Consider the following 22,049-nt stretch of genomic DNA (forward strand, 5'->3'; position numbering starts at 1 on the left):
TGGTTGATACTGTTTAGTCTACCACCCTTCACTGGTAAACCAATAAGTGCACTGTATATGGGACATCATCTATTGAGAGCTGCATTTATTAAAGGAATACTTCACCTCCCAAATTATCAGTTGTATATTTATTACATAGTTGTTGTTATTACTTTGAATTCAGCAGGAAAGTTGGTCTTGCAAGTATCCAAGGTGAACAAAAAAATCCAAAAACTGAGAAAGTTCTTGATGAATTTAAGTAAATGGGGTCCACATTTAACAACATCAAAACATTAGTTTACAAACTCTCACACAACCTGTGCAGAATAATTCAAGTTTCATTATCCAGTCGTATGCTCAGTATTTCTCAAACAGACAGTCCTTTCCGGAGGGGAACTAAACTCTAAATGAGACTTATCTATGCTCCCTTAAAAACTAGAATCTGTTGACAAAAACAGTCATTTTATCTTGCTAAACACAGGAGCTGCTGGTCAACAGCCACCCCAATTAGTTAGTTAGCTAGTGTTATTGTGTAACTTTGGCAAATCCTAACTAACCCTTTAAAACAACAAAGTAACAACTCAGACAAAGAGACTAACTGATTGAGGCAGTGGTAGAACAGCAGCTCTCGTGTTCAGCGAAGTAAAAGTACTGTTTTTGTCAATCGAGGCTGGCTTAGGTAAGTTTCACTTACAGTTCAGCTCCCCCTCGGAAAGGGCTGTGTTTGGGAAAATAATTTAGCATACAACTAGATAAATGACAGTTGGATTTTACCGCACAGGTTATTGTGAGAGTTTGTAAACAAATGTTTTGATATGATTTTTCTGTTGTTAAACACAGACCCCTATGACGACCTCTTCCCCCTGAAGAGACTAAAATCAACAATCCTACTGCTTGGTTGACACCCTCATAATGCCTGGATATCTGTCCTTACATTTAAGGGATATTATTATTATTTTTGTTTTATTTTCCCTGTATTCAATTGGATGCATACAACACCAGTCCACTCTTTTGATGATTCTATGTAAATGTTGAATTAGTAATGCACACTGTATTTCTTTGTTATTTGCTTTGATTGCATTATATTGCAACAATAAAAATGAAATGTTGTTATAGTCCCAGTTGTGTGCTTTGTTTTCATTTGGTCCAATTAAAGAGTTTTTTCGTGCCACTGCCTACAAAATTGAAAGAAATATGCTGTTAGAAAGAAGCTGACGGCTATGGAGCTCTGTTCTGACTGTAATTACCACAGTTACCTCTGCAACAGTATAAAGAAAAATCTCACCTTTATGGCTGAATAATACCAGCTTCAACATTTCTTATATTATATTATTCACATGGCCTAGGGGCAGTTCCATATTTATATGCACACATAAAATCTCAAACTCTTAAAGCTACTGAAAGAACAACCTAGACTTGTGTGTCTGCCATCAAAAGATGCAACCTGAAGCTGTTCCATTTATAATTTAAAAACAATATCAACTTCAGTGGAGTCATGTGCCCTTGAACTGTTCAAATGTGAGCTGAGCTTTATTTCAAAAGTGTGCCGTTAAATCCCCCTGCAAGGAATCCGTTAGGACATAACTCAATAGAAAACGGCTGTTTACAATTAAAATAGGGTAAATTAGTATCCATCATAAGCCCGCCTTAATGGGTTTCTGGAATACAATGCAACGATCTTTAAGGAATAGCTACCACAACTCATTAGTTCAGTCATGATATCAAAAATGTAGGTTAAGTATTTGTGATAAGTCTGAGGCTTGTATAGTGTATCATTTAAGTCTGTTGGGGTTTGCTATCAGCCCACATGATGAATCACTGATAAATAATCACTTTCTGTCATTTTCAAATTATTCAAAACAAACCTATCCCCACACATGCATAATACTAGCTCCATGGTAAGAAAAAAAGAGTTTAAACATCAAGCTATTTAAAAAAATCAAGCCATTGGGCAACAGACTGCATTTTTAAAATCTGATCTGGGCAGTTCACTGTGACCCAGGTGACGACTTGGTCAGGGCTCGTTCAGTGGTTCAGGCTTACAAGGCATCTTAGCTTTGTTTCTTTTGCACTGTCTTTGTTCCAGTCAGGCAAAAAGACCATTTCCTTCCCAGTGACATATAAATGTTTTTTTTTAATTACTGTATAGTCGTCAGGAAATATTCAAGTAAACACACTGTGTAGTTGTACAAATGAGTACCTACTGGCACTTTTTAATGAAAATGTGGAGACTGAGTATTTTGATAATAAATAGACTCCAGCTGAGACAACGTCTTTTAATATATTCTCCCTCTGGCTCCCACTGATTGGTCAATTTTCTGAATGTTATTCTCATCCCCACTGACCCTCTTTAATATGTGTGTGTCTACACCTGTGTGTTCCTTTGCCTGCATTAAAAAGAAAGACAAGAGATTATTAACTGAATCAGTGGTAATTTGTTTGCTTGACCTTAAGCAAAAAGACTCACCTCAATTATGTGGTTTATTCTTTGGGGAGCAGTTCAAAAGGATGGGTTTTATGCAGGGGAGGAACATTTTACATCATAGTTGCTCCATTCCACAAGGCTTGCTCTTACATGGCTGTACTACGTGAGCTTGATATTCTTTCACAGCAGCAATCACTTTTCTGACTTGGCTCTAAAGCTGCTGGTCTTTTCTTTTCTTGTAAAAAGTTTGAATCAAGCCACTGCTTCCAAAAAGTGCTGGCGGCTATGACTGTACCTCTCTGGGAAACAGGATTAGGTTGTGCTTTACAGAAGGAAGAATAAGCAAAAGCCAAAACAGCAAACGGGAGTTGACATATATAAATATGTATTTGCATTCAAACAAGGCTTAAGGCAATGGCTTTGTTTCAGTGTGGTCCGTTTGTATTTTTTTTGTTTTTCCTAGAGTCAAATCATCTTCAATGATGGTTTCACTAATGGATTTCAAATCTCATTAACTAGTTTACAACCTTACAGGACATTTGTAACAAGCATGACTGTAGCAGTGGTCTCAACAGGTGGGTGGTGGTCCAAAAGTGGGTCATGGGTCCATTCTGAATGGACCGAAAGTTACTTTTGAACTTGTCAGTTTTGTAAAAACACACCTTATTTTGAAGTACTTACTTTGTTAAGAACCATATGTATCATGTCAACCTGTTTTTTCAGTACAGCAACTATCTTATAACCCTGCTTTGGTATTACTTGGCCTATTAACATGCTAAACCATAGCAGTGTTTTCACGTCACCGGTCTTGAAGCTATAATATACACTTTCTCGGTTGCAGTGTCACATATTTATAAAATTTTAGCCCTTTATTCTTGCAATGTGTTAAATTTTACTGTGTTGTAAGCCCATGTGTTTACATTTTTTTCCAAACTGTAATATGTGGTCACTTATCTGATGTGTGAACTTAAACTAATGATGAAGGAGAAAACTAGATGTTGTGACTGGACCAGTTGGGAACCACTGGACTATAGAATACACAATACTGCAGCATTAGCTGGAGCAGTAGGGGCTTTCATGCTTTTCATACATTGTATACTATTCCTTTTTTGACTGCTTGGCAAGACACAACATCACTGTAAGCTCTGGTAGTTTCATATTTGTCCTTTTTTTTACATTTTTAACAATCACTATAGCCAACTAATCAAAGCAATTACCAGCGGTTTAATTAGAAAATATATTGTTTTAGCCCTAGTATCATAGATGAGTACACAGTTCAGCCGAACTGCAGTAAAGAGGCAAATGAAAGATTGCAGTTCAATGGGCCATCTGTAGACACTGCCACTATGAGGCAGACAAACTAACAGTGATCGAGTGAGGGGGCAAGTAGGAAAATTGATGTTTGAACGAGTTGTTCTCTGGAACCATGAGGCTCTGTACACATTGTAAATGTTTTACTGAGGACACAAATTGCTGCAGGCATTAGTGAGTTCAGGTGGACTTGATGCAACAAATGTTTTGGTACCCCCAGAACCAAAACTTTAAAGATTACTCATACAACTCAGCCTAACTTTGAACATTATAAAGATTCATCATTACTATATAAGTAAACTGCTGCATAAGCCCCTTCTCTACACCTACACACACCTCTCCTGTGACCATATATTTCCAAATAACACTGCCCACTCCAGCAATAACTAACACATGAGAACAAATAGTGTAAGCATCGGCATTCAATTAGAGCCTTAATGAACTTGGCCCACCATGGATTCATTTCTCAGCGAGAAAAGCAATCTGCACATCAGCCACCACCATTACTGCAGCCTCGCTGGTCCCATACAACATCACCAGGGAACACTCAAGTCTCCTTTTCTTGCTGTGGTGACTTAAGTCTAGAGAGTGACAAATGGACCAATGGGATATTTTAATTTGGGATCTATAAGCAGTAAAAGCCTCCATTTCAATGCTCAAATGGGAGATGAGGGAGTGTAGTGCTGCAGAATCTGAAGTGATGTAAGTACGCTGACATGGCCTGCACTGTAACTGCAAACAAGCTTCAGTATTTTGGCATGAGAATCTTACTTTGACTAAAGGGCTGGTATTATAGACTGTACAAAAGAAATGGTAGTAGCCACCAGGTGTGAACAGTGAAGCCAATGCAGAATTGCCTTAAACCTGCATTCTTTCTAATGGGCGACTCCACTGGTTGCAAAAAGAAGCTGTTTGTGAGAAAATGACTCTTTGCTTTCCAATACTTACTTTAATTATTACCCCAGTACACATTTTCCTAACGAACTAATGGTCTCAATCACTAGTTTTAAGTCTTTTTCAGCACAAAATAGTCTTAATTTTGTAAATTATGGACCCATTTTGAGTAAAGCAAATATGCAAGCAACTATGGACAACAAAACTACCTAAGGCTACAAAACAGTAGTCCACAGACCAATGGATGATATCATGGTGGCTACATCCACTTGTCTTATACAGTCTTTAACTGGTATGTAAAAAGAAAAGAACAGCACAGCATACCCAGCTGCTGCAGTTATAACTGAAAAATACTGAAGCTAGAGGACAAGCATAGTTACACTTATGCTTTATTAGCCTACAGCTCAACATTTATCTGCATCTAACTACCTGGGTCATACTGACACAGCTGACTGTATGAAAGGAAAACATTTCTCTACATGAACATAATGTTTACGCCTGGATAAATGCAGCTGGTCTCTCCTTTCAACTGGAACAAAGCTGTGTATGGTGGCACCTGTTTACCATATTCATTTTTGCCATAATGACTATATAGCAGATGCCACCATCATTAGCAAGATAATCCCTTAATCTGAAGGCCCAGGATCAAACCTCTATGATTGCAAGCATCTATATACTTAGGTCTCCTTAAGCAACACACTGAGTCTTTACCAGAAAGAACAATTTATGTTAGGCCTATTCACAAATCACAAATGAAGATAGGTTGAGGTGCCATTGACTAGATAATAAGTAATAACTCTGTACAGCATGCACTGTAAAGCTGCTACACATGATTAGCAACATAACCACTTTGTCCTGGCTGGCCAATTGTTTGTAATTGTTTATTGACAAGGCAATAGGGACCAGTTTTACAAGACTACCGTTAATAAAAACTCTGGCACTGGACCTTAGTGTTAAAGTTTACATTAATTAATCATTGACCTAGTGTACTTGTGTTCTCTAAAAGTGCTCTCAGCAGCACCTTGCCATGTGACTTGTTGTCATTAAAGATGTCAAATTGTTGTGGGTCAAGTGTAATTGATCAGACAAATTCTTTTAAAAGTTTTAAAAGCCTACCTTAAAGGGAAACTTCAGTATTTTTGAATATGGACCCTCATATTTCTGTGTTTAAGATAATGGAGACAACAATCTTTGAAACTGGTCCAGTATTGTGAGAGCCGCAGCAGTGAAACAGCCTGCAATGTAATCCCTACTGGCACCGTCAATTGACCCTTAGCTAAGCCCCGCCCCTTGTGATGGTCCGCCAAGCTGTCTGAGTGAGCATACAGACCACACTGTAACTATCTACACTCCCTGAAGAAATATTACATTTTTTGAAAAAGGAAAAGCAATTTCAGAGAATCAGAAAGAAGGCTCTACAGTTTGCCTCTGAATGATATACACAGCATGTTAAACTCACTGTGCAGCAAAAACAGGTTAAAGAGATAAAGATAGGAGATAAAGCTTAATGTACAGATAGCAGCTGTAGTGAACCAACACATCACTTGGTGATCGAAACAAAAGACAATGAAAATAAAAGTAAACTTTGCTGACTTTCGACCAACTGTGTGTCATTGCATTGTGCATAACGGAACTGTGTTTTTAGCTTCCCCGGGACACTGTTCATCTGCACACACTGCACAGTTTCTCTTCACTGGTATCTGTAAAGCAGGTCTTCATTCACTTTTAAAATGATTTAAAAGCAGAAGTGTATACATTGAGTAGGCTATGCCTTCAGTAGCTGGTTAGTGGTAACCCTACACTATTTAGAGTTTGATTTTGGTTTTGGAATGGGGAACCTCTGCAGGTAACGTGTATTATCATTACATGTGCCCCAGGCACAACACCCTTGAAATCCACAAAACCAGTGTGAAAATAAAGAAAATCTAACATGAGTGCATGAGAGTCAGAGCACAGCCTTGTAGTTTTCGGACCCTCGTCAAGGCTGGCTGATGCTACGTTATGATTGGCCATTCTGTGTTTGAGGAGCAGAATATAGCGAGGGGTCAATATAAGTCCAAATAAAGTGCTTGTTTTTGCCACTGACAGGCTCAGATTGTTATTACAAGTGGCTGACAACATCATGGAAAAAACCCTAAAGAGGAATGTTAAGAAAGAAATGTTTTCCCTTACTATTCCCTCATCTAGTCTGTTTGTCAGTTTGTACTTTGCTTAAGCAGGAGTCTCGTTCAGAAATCTTGATTACTTTGGCACTTTGTCTAAAACAGCTAAATATTCAGCCATGACATTGCAAACTTATTAGTTCACACTAAGCTACACTTTCTGTACTCCAACCAAACAAACTCTCCCCCGCTTCCCAACTCTCACTAATGTTTCCACTGTTGTTCTTCCTGCCGCAAGTCATTGCAAGATTTGAGAACGAGATTTCTGATTAAGCAATAATGAACAGACACAATGAGGGAATGGTAAGGAAAAACATTTAATTTCTCTATAGGGTCTTTTCAGCGATGTTATCAGGCTCTTCTCTCTTAGAATCTGAGCCTAATAGTGACAAAAAAAGCACTTTAAGGGTGCACTCACACTAGGCCCAGTTGCCCTGTGCCCATACTGTAAGCATGTTTTGACCCCTCCCCAATTCCCCGCTGGCCTGCACTCACATTGCTGCAGACCCAACCGGGCCTAAGCACGGTTACCTCTTGTACATACTTCATTACATCGTAATATGACACACGCGTGGCTTTACGTCATCAGGAAGCTTATTTGCGGTCTCAGAGTCAGCACAATGGAAAACATTGTCGGTTTTATTCAGCTGACTCTGGATATTTGAGTCTGCCCAAATTTAGAGTAAACTCAACTCGAGAGGTCGCATTGATTATACGCCAAGCGCACATTGCATACCTGTGCTTCTGCTTGTACATGAGTGAGCGTACCGTACCAAAGTCCACCTCCTTCAACCGTGCCAGGGCCAAGGAAGTGTGCTTTGCTTGGGCATGGTACAGATTGCCAAGTGTGAGTGTGCCCACAATGAACATAAATTGTTAGTGCACAATTGGGCGTAGGGAAAAAATACTGGACCAATTTCAAAAATTGTTGTCTCGATTAGTCCCTTACAGACAAAAACATAAGTAACAAAGGTTGAAAAATACCAGTGTTTGCATTAAGACATAGATTGTAACTTGGATGAAAAATCCCATTGACTACTTCCACAAAGAAGCCATCTTAGATTCAGGGCATTTTTCAGCCAAGCCATCTTTAACTATATCAGAATTATGAAGTGTTCTGTATGAGACTGCAGCTTCAGTGAAGTAATTGTATGATGAGAATAAGCTGAAACTGTGTGTTGCAAGCTTTAACCATCACTATAGAAATTACGGCAAGCTAAATGTCAGTCGCAGTGGGCTTCCATACCATTACCGACTTAACCTTTATACCAGCACTGAACTTTGCAGTGAGTCAGTCACACACTGCTGATTGTACAAAAGCAGTCTAAGAAACAGAATGAGGCTACTAAGGAAGGCATATTTTTCTCACCTGCACTCTGTGGGCTGGTCCAGGCGCTGCAACAAGGGCCTGTGCTGCGGCCACAGGTCCAGCTGCCTCGGCCTGTTCCAGCAGGCACAGCTGGTGCGTGATGTTGGCCATCTCTTCCTGTAGGCGCTCAGTTTCGACAGAGATCTCTGCAATTTTCTCAGCAGCGGATGCCGTCAGGAATGCCTCTTTGAGGTCTACCAGGTGAAGGGTCCTCTTCTCCTCTAGACGCACCAGTCTGCGGAGCTCATCGAACTGGCTGTTCACATAGGCCTCAAGCTCCTCTGTTGACATCTAAGATATGTAGATGAGGTACAGAAGACAGAGGGGAACATGAGTGAAGGAATGAAGTGGGGGAATTTAAGCAGAGGATGTCAACAAGTTACCAACGTGGAAAGAAATACTGGGCTGACGTTTCTTCAGTGTAGGAATGAAATACTGAGATGAACTCAGAAAACAAGAGAAGCAGAGGGAGACATTGAACTCAAAAACAGTGAGAAAAAATAGAGAGTAGATGACAGTAAAATTGTAAGGGTATAAACTGGACATCGAGATGCAAAACAGACAATTGAAAGACTGCAGGATAGGGGCCAGACAGGGTTCTGTCTTTTACTTTGACATGTGAATACTATTTTAATAAGCCCACTGGTCTCTGTCATGCAGTAGCTAATTGATAGCATGAAGCAGATCCCCTGAAGGTAAACTCCATGCATCCCATCTGCAGATAGAGACCTCAGAGGCTCCCTCTACCACAGCAAGCCATCTGTTTGGCTTTCAAGGCAGCTGAACTGCTCACTGAGATCCCCCTTTTAATTCATTCCTCTGTTCCCTGATGAAGCTCTCTTTAGCTATGACTCATTACGTTAAAACACCTCAATAAACAGACGCTTCCCTACAATCCTTCCCACTGAGATGGCTCCACCTCCAGCACAGATGCTGACATGAGGTAAAACATCCCAAAGTCCCCTGTCATGATCCCTGCCCCTGAATATGTTATAATCGCTTCAATCTATGAACATCAGCTGCTCGGTCTTTCCTCTTCCCTTGAGCAGAACTTCACTCTCTTCCCTGCAATCTATTTTATCTTGTTTCCCCTCAGCCTCCCTCTCTCCACTGAAGCAAGGAATCATCAGTCTTTACTGAGGTTGGCAGAGCCACGGCCCCTAGGGGCCCAAAGTTTTATCGCGTACATGCCATTTCTGCACAAGCAATCAGATTCTCCAAATTGGCCATTAAGCCAAGCACAAGAAGTAACATTTTTAATTTACTTTCTTTGAAAAGAGCAGAGAAAAACGTGCACATCGTTCATTTTGAATCAGACAGAGATTCTTTGTTAACATCTAATTGGAAAGCAAAGAGTCGTTTTCTCTTTTTGCCTCACCAAAATCAATACTCTAAATATATGTCTGATGAATTAGGAACAATAGACTACAACCACCTTGAATTAGCAACATGTTCCTCTCCTTGTCCTGATACTCAAGTGAAATGTGTCTTTAAATGTGTAAGACTGGAGAGAATGACATATTATTTTCCAAATCTTTCTCCATATGCTTTTCATAGTTCTTACTTTTAAACACAATAGAAAGAAGTGCTAACATATGATTAAATCCTACTAAATTAGAATACAGGCTGATTAAATCTTCTCAGAGACTCATCTTTTTAGACATGAGCAGTGAACACTTAAATAACACATTAAGAAATGACAAGGCATTTACTACCTTATTCGCTTAAGCTGTTGTTCATATTCTGATATCTCAGGCTCCTTGCTCTAAGTTGCCTTTGATTGAGGTGTCATGGACACTGTGATGAATCAACATATTCAATATTCAAGTCAAATTCCCATACAAATCTAAAAAATCCTTTCAAATAATCATTTTTAAGAGCTTTAACATCTGCTAGACATTCACATAGTATATTATCAGTAAGCCAAGTGGAATGTGTAATCACAGTTAACAGTAGTAGTAATTAGTTTATTAGTTAAATAAGTATTTCCCTGCAGGAAAGATGGTCTATTCATAAAACTAGATTGTCTATGAAGAAGAAAGACTCAAATACTTTTGAAATTGGTGCTACATTACCAGAAAAAAAACACAGAAATAGGGCTGTGGCATCTGTTTTTGCTCAAAACCTACAACAATCACATTGCGCTGCTATGCAACCGACTATTTAGCGGTCCTGCTGTTAGGTGACACAATGCAAACCTGTTTGTTTGACACAATGGCGGCTGGCTGGTAACAAACTGTGGTATTACAGTAAGCTAAAACATGTTTTTGAAAACATCTGAGGCATTACACTGGCAACGCTGAAATACAATCTTGGTTTATATTTTATTATTTGATCAGCGCTAGTCATTTCAAATTGTTTCATTGTTATGTTACAAAGCTAGTTGAAAATCTGCAAAGAGTCCCTTTAACTCCATGTCAGGCGTAGTCTATATAGCTTTGCCGTTTATTAGCATTAAGCTATATTCATGGATATGAAGAGTTATATTGTAGTTTTTTTTTGGCTAGCCTTTCTTGTCATTACATGACATTATTTTACTTACACAAATAAGTCATTTAGTACCTACGCATTTATTAAAGAAAATTGCTATCTGTATATTTTGTTCTTTTGTGGTCACAGCAGGTTCAGAGAATACAGAGAGCATACATCACATAGGAAAAAATAGCCGAGAGCAAAGCCGCAACATGAATAGGGCAGACCAAATCGTAACATAAAACTTGTCGTCTTTAGTATCTGTCAACAGACTGACACATTCCACCACCACATGTCCCAATCTCCAGGACCTCCACAGAGCCCCCCTGCCCTCTCATTGAGTCCCTGCGGCCTCTGTGGCAGATGGGAAGCGTGATCCTGGATCAGTGCTCTTTGTGTATGTGGAGCAGGAGCCCTTTGCCCTTGGACCTTTCACTCAGTGACAGAGTTTCTCTGAGAATTTGTCCAGCTAGTAAGGAGGGAGCATTCATGCGTGCTAATCTTCATTTGCATTGCTGCAAGCTGAGGCCACAAAATGAGGCCTCAGGAGAGACAGCAGCACACTGCTTACAAGGGCAGAGTTAGAGTAAGGACAAGAAAGAACGAGAGAGAACACAGGCAGAGGTAGGACGTCAGGCTAGTAGATTAAGAAAGCTAATTTCTTTTTTAAGCAAAGGTAGGGCGACAAGCAAATTAGAGATGCCAAATTCTTTTTCATGTCTATTACATGCATGGAATTATCGCTGTAGGACTGTTCTTATCTAGAAAACTCAGGAATAATGGTACTGCAAGAAAAGCTATAAAGGCCTTTCACTTAAGACATAATATATGCCATACATTTTGCAGTCATGCCTGTCCACCAAAATGGTTGTTTTAATGTTTAATGCCAACTTCAACCTTGATCTCATAACTTTGTGAGCAATATTTTGTAGATGTGAAAGGTCGACTGAAAGTCCAAATTCAGAGACAAAATGTGTGACTGAAAATCCTCACAAACAGAAAGCTTGGATCTGTGCCTTACTAAAAATAAAACACTTCTTAGACTTTCCCCTAACACTTAACATGATTACAATCTAGCAAGACGCTCAAATAGAATTAACTTCACACACTAGTGTACTTTGTGACTGGCTACAAAAAAAGGTTGTGCTACTCATTAGTGCTGATGAAAAAAAAAAACTGCGGAAAAAGAACCAAAGCCCTTGGGGCTGGAAATATAGCAGTGTGAAAAACAAACAAACAAAATAACAGTGTGTCGCATTACTTTGGTGAAACATCAGGACACACTAAAATGGAAGAACAAAAGTGAATTGAAAATAGCTCACAACAAATATCAAAATAGCTTTAGCTTTTAAGCTTAACATCTTCACCCCTCACAGACATATCAGTGAGTCCATCATTAGAAATGCAAAAGGACTAATTGGATTATAGTTCTTATTTACTTTAAAAGTTACAAGAGACACCAAATGTGTTATACAAAATGATAATATGATGGCCAAGACATCAGTGCTGTAGGTAAAATTGGGCTGTCCTGGACTCGAATATTTCCCTAAATTTAAACATTCTGCAACTTCAAGGAAGTTATGAAAAATGCAGATGCAGAATATGTTTTTTTTAAATGGCATGAAGAGATGGGAATGTTTTTATCTTACTTTGATGATTCTACAGGGGAAATTTTGGGAGCACTTGAGTTCAAATGGTTAACTTCCTTTGAAATCCCAGTGGGTCGTGCTGCTTATTCAGAGGTCTGTTTTGTGTGATGCTTTTTTAAAAAGGCTTAAAAAGCATTAATAGAACATTAGGAGTAAATGGATTTGAACTGTCCTTGCCCTTGGCAATAGTGGCCCTGTTCCAAGTGAACACTACTCTCTCACGCTCTCTTTTATCTCCTCCAGAAATTAGATTCACCGATTAAACCTCTAACACAACACAGCAATACAAGTTCATTTGAAAAACAGCAGCTCTTCAAAAGTCACATAAAGTGATATAAAGTGGGGAAGTAAAAGAGGGACAGGAAAAACGAGACAGAAGGCCTTTGGTTTTATAATAGCAGAGTTTCAATATCCAGCACCTTTTTATTGGTTTTGAGTGAGGCAATGTCAGCCAAGCAACTTTCGGGGGAATGATTCTGAGTAATTCAATTAAAATGCTGTGAGCAGAGATAGAAAAGGAACGGCAGCTTTAAAGAGCAATGGGGGGAGGCGGGCAGAGAGAGGAAGAGGGGGAGGATGAAGAAAAGGATGAGGTAGAGAACGACAAGAAAAAGCAGGATAAATAAACCTAACAGCAGCAGCCAAGTCTTTTCATGCCTCTCCTGTCTGTTCCTCAGCCTCGGATCCCTAAGACAGCTTTAATGTGTCTGCTGCTCTTGTAGATTTTATGAGGCAGGGAAAATGGATGTAGCTACTGCACACACATATGCGTTTGTGACCGGGCTGATGCTGCCGTGTCGCTTCCAGATATGGGACTCCTCTGGCTGAAGCTTTAGCGAGGGGCTCCACAGGCGGTGCGTGTCCTACAGACAACACCTTGCCTAGCATAAAGCGGGGTAAATAAAACACAAGTGTGAGATAAATATGCTGACTACCTGCTGTCCTGCTCTGAAGCCACAACATGCTTCACGTATCATTTACAGCTCTTTGACGATAGGTAGCGCATGCTGTGTGACTGAATGACAGACCACAATTGAGGCCCTTCATGTTACATTACGCCTCAGGTTCTCTATTAATATGTATGCAGCCTCATCGTTTTTTTGCATTATATTCCATTCCCCTGTGGAGAGCGGAGATATGAGCTTTGAGAGATTAAAATTCCCACACCTGCAGCAAAGTACATAATTAAGAAGGCTAGATTTAATAAGCAAACACCAGCTAAGGGTTAAATTCACTCTTCACCCCCTCACACACAGCTGCTCACACTTCTTTCTCTCTGAAGTCCTTTGGGAACCCAACTTAACCTTGTCCAACTTCTGTCTATCTCCTTCTCTTTTTTGCCTCTGTTTCTCTCACGAACACATACACACAACTTTCCTCACCAGGAGCAGTCACTCTGATGGTTACCTGTCATGCATAATAAGAAACGTTGACATTTGAGAGTGCAGAGAGGACACACCGACAAATCCACATAATGGTCTCTCACACAGTGGCCTGTGAGTGAGCAGGTAAGTGGTTTTTGCCGAGCGCACTGCTCCTCTACAGTGGAAAAGCACAAGACTAAATGTCCAGGAAGTCCTTGGGGCAGCATTGATATTTCAGTATGATAATAGACATGAACTCGGCTGGGGTGCCGGCTGCCAGTAAAAGTGTTACCTCTCGCAGGCCAGGCAAATTAACCTTCTACATTATGCCACTGTGCTTGGGTCACATCTCTGCAGGTACTGAAGCAATGCTCCCATGTGCCACTGCTCTCCGCTGGGTTCAGACACAGTATTATAAGCAGAGCATAAGGCAGAACAGGCGTTGCAGGGGTGGTTGAGAGAGCAGGTGCAGCCTGTGACAACAGTAAGTGGCTGAGACCATAGCTGAGACCTAGCTGTATATCCCTGATCCTGTCGCTCACTGTTACATCTCTCACTGCACAGCACGGAAGTGTCTGCGGTCAGGTTTTATTTTCAGAGGCAGAACATGCCGCCACTCTGGCATCTGTAATGGAAATACAGCCACTGTTTTCAAGGTTGACTTGTCATGAAAATTCAAGTCTGTAGCTTTTGTTTTGGTTGACATCAAGAGGAAGGTGACTGTATGAGAAATGCGCCCGCCCCCCCGGATTTTCAGACAGCAACCCGGTGAAGGTTAGACAGAAATGTTGAAATAAGGTTGTGATCATTTCAGCTTGTGACCCTCATTTCAAGTCTGAGTTTCACATGACTGACTGAGACAACCCAAGTGCCACAAACACATTCTTGTCACTTTCCCATCTCCCAATGTGCTTTTGCAAAACTGCCATCAGTATAAAATAGGGCTGCACATTATGAGGAAAACAAGCACTTTGCAATAACACTGTTGAATATCGCCATAATGATTTTACTTGCGATAAATTAATAGATATCAAAGGTCAAGTGTGTGAGATTTAGGGGAATTTATTGGCATTTAGGATTGCATATTACAATCAGCTAAAACTTCTCTCAGAATTTCTTAAGTGTTCATTGCTTAGGAGGTTTTAACTGGGAACTGAATTGTCCGCAGAGGTCTCTTCCTCTCTATTACAAACACATCCAGTGAAAAAACACTGAATAAAACAGTTTTTAACATTATAAATCAGTTTATCATATGCAGTTTGGAGATGGGTCTCTCAAGCCAGTATTTGGTTTGTTTTGGACTACTTCAGAAACACGGTGGTGCAACATGGTGGACTCCATGTACTCCCTCCCTAGGTAGATATAAAAGGCTTATTCTGCTTTCAGTGCACTGCTAAAATACAAATTGCTTGTCAAATTAAAAAAAAGTGCAATATTATAGCCTTTGGCAGTGTGTTTAACACACAAGTTCACAAGGTAACATCACAACGATGTTAAAAAACTAATACAAAAATGATAATGATTGCTGGTATGAGTAGTGGTGTGCAAGTGTGGAAAGATTTTAACAAGTGAGCAGAAAAAGTGAAATATTTGTATACTGTGATGAAGTCAACTAAAACAGTCATGTAATGAAAACAAACTGTTTATCACTATGCTCATTTCTGAATGTGTAATGACAATAAGGGCTGTATTGGGCTAATTTATAATGACAGGTGTCTTTTTTGCCCACCTTATTTGTTCATTTAAATGAGAAAAAAAAGTTAGAAACCCCTTATGTGATATAACATATTGTGTAATGCACTACTTCCATCCCACTTCTAGACTGATTACCAGGGCTGCTCCTTAAAAGTAGGGGATTCAAATCATCAGTGGGAGACCTTCAATGAACTGAACAGACTGCTGCAAGTTGAGTAGTTGTTTTTTTTTCTGTGCAGTGTACTTCAGGGGACATTTTTGTTCCAAGATTTTGCTGTGGATTGACTGCTTGATTTTCACACCTCTCTGGTACAAGGAGCACCAGACATACAGGATGGGGCACAGAGGAGGAGATAGGAGAGACCTTCTGTTGAGAGGTAGTGAATTTTCAGCAGTCAGCAACTCAATAAGATACCTGCTCTAGCTTTTGTGTGATATCTAGCGTTGGCAAAAAATGTACTTGTACATTTATGACCCCTTGTTGGTGCAGGTAGCTTGTTTATTATATTACGTGATTTGTGCTGTGCAACTGAACGTCCTAGTGAGCCCGTTAAAACTTTGTAAGGAAAACAAAACTAATCGTGGAATATTCCTAGTGAACAGGCAAATCCGATTCCACTGGCATAACTCTGAGTCAAGTGCATTCATATTGAATACAATGATTTTTTTTTTTAACTTCAAGTTCAACATGGGTTTAAAAACAGCCACAGGGCATTCTATATTCAGTATCCTTCTCTATTTTGTACATGACAGTGTCTAAATAGAGTCACTTTGAAAATACAACCTTTGATTTAGCACAGAAGTGCTGAGTCAAAAAAGTGACATCAGCTGAAGCCTCACAATGACATGACTCAGTAATCACACACAACGATGCCATCACTCCTAAGCTTCAAGTAGAATCATATCTGCAGAAACCGAAAAGGCAGGGTCTGTGATCTGTGAATGGGGCGGAATGATAAATATATGGATTGAAATAATTGGCTCTCATGTTTACTACCCAATGCCTTTATGACATAATCTCTTTCTAATCCCTCTTTATCTCATTCTGGACTGCTGTGTCTCCACTGCTGCAGTCTATATACCGCTGCAGTGCTTACTGCTGTACCCACTGAATTAGAAATGAGTAATGCCTCATTTTTTGCTCTCAAATGGCTCCTCATGTCTCCAAAACAGGTTCAAACTAGGTATTTGAAAAAAAAAGGATTACCAGAAACCTACAAATCTAATAAGATGTTATAAGCCTATGTGATGGAAAAAAGTAGGCATTCTAGAACAATATAGTAAGTATCCTGTATTTTGAGAATCTTTCTCAAAATAATGACATAGTATCTTAAAACAATGATAAACATTTTCAAAATAATGGGTTAATGCTGTTTCTCATCATTTTGAGGTATTAAGTCAATATTTGTAAAAGGTTTTAGTTAAATTATTTTGAAATACTATGTCATTATTTAGAGAAAGCTTCACATTATTTTGAGATCCTAACTCATTAATTTGAGGTGTTTTATAATTATTTTGAGATACAAAGCTAATTTTTTAGAGAGCTTCTCATTTTTCGAGAAACAAAATCATTACTCTTAGAACGTGTCACATTTAATGACATACAGGAATGTTTTTTCATCACACTGATGGAAATGAGCTGCCATGGAATATAAAATCGTATTATTAAGAAATAAGAGGATTTCTTAAAGTAATGATTTGATATCTCAAAATAATGACATGATTCTGAGTCATTGTTTTGAGAAAGTTTCTCATTATTCTGATATACAAAGTCATTACTTCGAGATAACTAAAACATCATTTGGAGAGTTTCTCATTATTTTGAGATACTAACTCAATTTAAGATAAATCATTATTTTGAGTTAGTTTTCCATTATGTTCATATACTATGCAATATTTCTGAGATACTGAAAGTGTGTCATAATAATGATATATAGGATCTTTTTGCATTGCATTGGCATTAATGGGCTTCCACAATAGTCCTATAGACATAACATATTTGGTCATTTAGCTTTTTGGTGAAGAAAGTCATGGACTGAGGAAACTGAAATATAAAACTGCATTTTGTAATAGAAAAAACGACCTTCGGGATCTGTGGTAGTAATTTGTCAGGCTGACTGAGACTCCTCCTGTCATTCCTTGAAAGGAGGTCAAGTCTACCTTGTATTGCTGCAGAGAAATTCTTATTTCATTTGATAGGATTCCTAAATGAGAACAGTTGAGTTTAAATCCTGTGAGAGAGGTTTTCTAAAAATGGCCGTTACTGTGTAACTCACGATGAGATTCAACTCAGTATGCAGAAGTTTGCACTCACCTCAGGGTTGGTCCACTTGGTCTTGACATTCTCAGCCATCTGTTGTGTACAGCCAAGCAGGTCATAACCTTGCCGGCTCTACAGGTGGAGCAGACAAACACACAGTAAACACAACACAGTATGCCGCTGCATAAAACAGCAGCAATGCAAATATAGTTCATTATTCCACTGTTAGTCATGTTAATCATCAATAATCAGTTTATGACACTATGCAAATAAGGACTAGGCACATTGACAAAAATAAATATTACCATATTTTTAATTTAACATTTCAGTATTGATAATGTGACAATTTTTTTGCTTTGCTGCTCTTAGAATTTGTATAGACACAAGTGAATGCATGATTTATCCTTGACATCTCATCAGCAAATCACAGGCTACAATTTCACATTTGAAGGTTTCACCCACTACATGATTAATGCAATGCACAGCAACAGGAAATCATATCACTATTCTGGCAGATAAAAGGTTCTTTCACATGAATACACTGACGCAGTAAACAGGATAAAGGCTAAGGGTAGGTTTAGAGTACATAATGTGGCCTTAGGCTGTGTGCGTGTGACCCCGTTTGTCTCTCATCAATCCGTATGTGGCCATGATGTAAGAGTAAAGCACTGCTGCTCTGCTTCTGTTTTTCAGATGTGCAGCCACAGGGCAGAGGATAAAAATCGTACTCTGTAAATTACAGTCTGCACACCATGTGGGTCATTACCACTGAAGCTTAATTCACCGCCTTTGTGATTCAGTTTATGTTGGTGTTCACAAACAAAACCCTTGACTGTTCAAAATATTAATCCAAACCTAAGTCCTGGTTTCCGATACAATCGCACCCATGTTAATTGGTGCAATAACACAGTCTGAATGTGCTCCGTGTGCTGATAATATCTGACTCTAAATGGCTCTATAATCATCGCAAAACACTGTGCTCTGCAGAACTGAGCCCATAGTGATGATGGCGTTATTCTCAAAACCCAGCACAGCATTAGCCCAGTTTACTGGACCCATTGTTATGCTGCACTGTCTGAGTGTTGACTCCTTGGACCTTTTAAATACGCCTGAAGCAAAAGGCCATCTGGGAAATGGAGGAAGGGTGAGGCTATTATTGGCATCAAGCCAAACGGTCATTTTGATATATTCATAAATGTTTAATTTCCATTTCACAGTTTTCATAGGAATTATTTATGTAGCCGTGTAATTGAATCCATTTATTAATGATGTCATGTGGGTGATCATGAGCCATTGTTACGTTTAAAATATTACACAGAGCTCTTACAGAGCCCTGGTGAGTTGACTTAAAGACTAAGGGGCCTACAGCTATTGACTTACTACTTAATACTGAATTTAAAATGCAAACCAGATAGACGACACTCTGAATACATTATGTCATACTTTACAGAGCTGCAGATGTTGTGATTAACTACAGTAGAAACCATGCAGTGTTCTACTATATACAGTATAAAGCTCTTATGTTCTGACTCACCTTCTGCCACATATAGGCCTCGCGCAGGGTGATGATCTCATGCTCACGGTGCTCACCTTGCACCGCGCATACCACACAGATAATCTTTTCATCTGGTTTACAGTACAGGGAGCCTTCCTGTTTATGCTCCTTGCAGCGCAGTCTCTCTACTGTCACCGTGTCCCTCTTTCCAGCCTCTCCTGCAGCCATGGCGTCCTGCCCTGCTTCTGCACCCTCAGCTCCGCCATCCAGCTCAGCCTCCAGCTGCAGGCTATTCTGGACTCGTTCTCTGTCCCCAGCATCACCACTCTCATCGCCATTAGCCATTGCCACTCCAAGTAGTGCTATCCCCTGATTAGCACCCATTCCAGCTGCCCTCTCCACACCAGCCTCACCCTCCGCTCTATTTCCCACTCTGGAGTCTCTTTTGGTGCCAAGTCCATTAGCTTGTGTCCCCTCGTGGTTGTAAGGCACTATGGGGTGATGTGTGCTGCTGGCATGTCTTTCAGCATGGACAGGGCAGAAGGCAAAGCTGCAGGTGTGGCATACTTGTGTGGCCGGTTGGGCCTCGTCAGGCTCGCACGCATCACATGACCCGTCCATCTGTGGCAGCTCCTCGTGTTTCAGCCCCACAGCTCCTTTCTGGGGATCCCCTTGGAGGTCCATGGTGGCTGATAAAAATTGTGGGGGATAAGAGGTCTTAAAGGAGACACAGAGAGAAGGGGACAGGTTATTAATAGCTGTGACCTTCTGTAAACAGATCTCATATTTTCACTGGGGAAAGTCCAAGATCCTCAGGACTAATCCCCTCTGATACAGTATTACCACAACAGATGAGGAAACAAAGTCCACAGGAAACAGCATCCAGAGCCACACCATTTACACACTGGTAGATCAAACGACATTAGAGTAGGGCTAATTATAAAACTGGAGATCTGGTGGTTCAGCAAGTGGAGGAGGAAAGGGATATAGGTGTAGTGATTGACACTTCACTTGGATTTTATATGCACATTTCAGAAAAAAATAAAAGGGTAACTTCTGTAATTAGGCAAACTTTTCAAAATTTAACCAAAAAAATATTTTTACCATTATACAAATCCCTGGTGAGATCACATTTTGAATTTGCAAGTTCAGTTTGGTGTCATTATAAATTAAAATGTAGAAGCCATGAACTTATTATAAAGATCAATTTATAACAAAAATACTGATTTGGGATGGTTTATATTGTAGTGTTGTTAAATGTTTTTGTCAGTGTTTTGGAATATTATTATTTATTAGTTTCATGATTATTATTGAGAGATTTGGGTCACATGGATATGGGCGCTGACATTCCTAATCTATACGAGTATATGCCTTTCACCTGTGTCAGGTTGATAGGAAGAGGGTATAATGGGTTGCTGTATTTTTTTGTTAACCACACCTTTATTTAGATTGCTGTGATTATTTTGATTCTAAGTTGTGCATGTTATAATTACTTTTAATAAATACATCACATAGTTTTGGATCTCAGCAAATCTTTTGTTGAAACGTCACATGAAAGACCAGGCCGAGCATCAGCCTCTCAGCAACTTTTAGTTTGCTTCCTGCAGTCACTACATAAAGAAAAATCAAGAAAGCTCAGAGGAGAGGTACGAAGCTAATTCCAGGTCTGAAAGAGATGTCATATGAAGAGATGTTAAGAAAATTACATTTACTAACTTTCGCATACAGGAGACACAGCGGTGCCATATATAAGCTTGTCCATAGAATATATAATGTTTCGGCTGAGCCTGTTATCCACTCTGAGAATAATAGATATGATTTAAGAGGAAAATCATTAAAATGACTTCCACTAAGGTGTGTCTCTGAAAAGAGAAAAAAAAGTCTTCACACTTCGCGCAGTAAAAGCATGGAATGACCCTCTAGAGGACATAGTGCGGGCACCTTTTGTTAACTTGTAAAAATAGATTGGATAAATTTTGGTCAACAAAAGATATTTTGTATCATTTTAAAGCTGATTTGTGAGTATTTTGGTAATTACTGTATGCATTTTGTGATAATGTTCTGTTGTATATTTGTTTATTTTACTTGGTGAGTCTGGTATGGATAATTTAAGTCTTGTACCAGAAAAAAAAATCATTAACTTTCACTGAATTCAATTTCAAATTATATCACACAAGTTACACATAAAGTATGCATCATTTTTGCAAGGACAATGAAAACAAAGACCCCATCTGTAATCACTGAACTGCCTGTGTGCAAACACACACACTTTGTTTATACTGACTCACAAGTGCTGAGTAGGGCTGTACCCTCAGCATGACTGCACACCCAAGCTCATCTTATCTCACCTCATGTCATGAGGCCCTGGCCTTTACATGTTTTGTTAGTTTTTGTGTTTATGCCCTCTCGCCCTCCTTTCACTTAACTCTGCAGGAGTGAAGCTGCAAGTGAAGAGAGACCCAGGTGCATGCCTTGTACACAAAACACACACACAAAGAGATTTTTTTTCTCCCCACTTTCTCTTTATCCCCGGAGCCTTCCTCTCCTGGGCTCTGTGTACTCTTCTTCCAATGCTGACACAAACAACCGGTAGAAAAAGTGCTGTAATCAGAGAAAAAACTCCCCCTCTTCCCCTTTGCAGCCTCTGTCTCTGACTCACACATTCATAGTATCCCCTCACGCAAACACACACAGGCATTTTCACCCTGATCCTGTGGGGATCACCAGTTTGCAACTCTCTGCAGTGTACTTACTTGTCTTTGTCTCTCTCCCCTCCTCTGCTTTCCTGTCTAGGGCTTGTTTTAAGATAACTTGAAGTCAGTAAAGGAATTAGCTTGACGGCTAACTTCCTTAGCACGATCTGAATCTATTATTGAGCTGTCAACTGTCACTTTATAGCAGAAAAGCTGCTCCCGCTTCGATCCGACAGCGTTACTTCCTTATTTTCATCAGCTGCTCTCTACTTTTTTTCTAC

The 22,049-nt window shown here is 39.6% G+C and overlaps 1 protein-coding gene across 2 annotated transcripts in view; it reads right to left on the reverse strand.

The window, feature by feature from the left end:
- trim44 (tripartite motif containing 44) overlaps positions 1–22,029 on the reverse strand; it is a 54,147-nt gene extending 32,118 nt beyond the window's left edge. For both annotated transcript variants that reach the window (XM_042496694.1, XM_042496695.1), the window contains exons 1-4: positions 21,829–22,029; positions 19,115–19,792; positions 17,635–17,712; positions 8,141–8,431 (exon numbers count right to left, since the gene is read on the reverse strand). In XM_042496694.1, the coding sequence (XP_042352628.1) occupies positions 8,141–8,431; positions 17,635–17,712; positions 19,115–19,759 (1,014 nt within the window). In that variant the 5' untranslated portion in view covers positions 19,760–19,792; positions 21,829–22,029. The remainder of the gene's footprint in view (positions 1–8,140; positions 8,432–17,634; positions 17,713–19,114; positions 19,793–21,828) is intronic.
- Positions 22,030–22,049: the final 20 nt, after the last annotated feature.

Source organism: Plectropomus leopardus, chromosome 11 (assembly GCF_008729295.1).
Source record: "Plectropomus leopardus isolate mb chromosome 11, YSFRI_Pleo_2.0, whole genome shotgun sequence".
In the NCBI taxonomy this organism is placed as follows: domain Eukaryota; kingdom Metazoa; phylum Chordata; class Actinopteri; order Perciformes; family Serranidae; genus Plectropomus; species Plectropomus leopardus.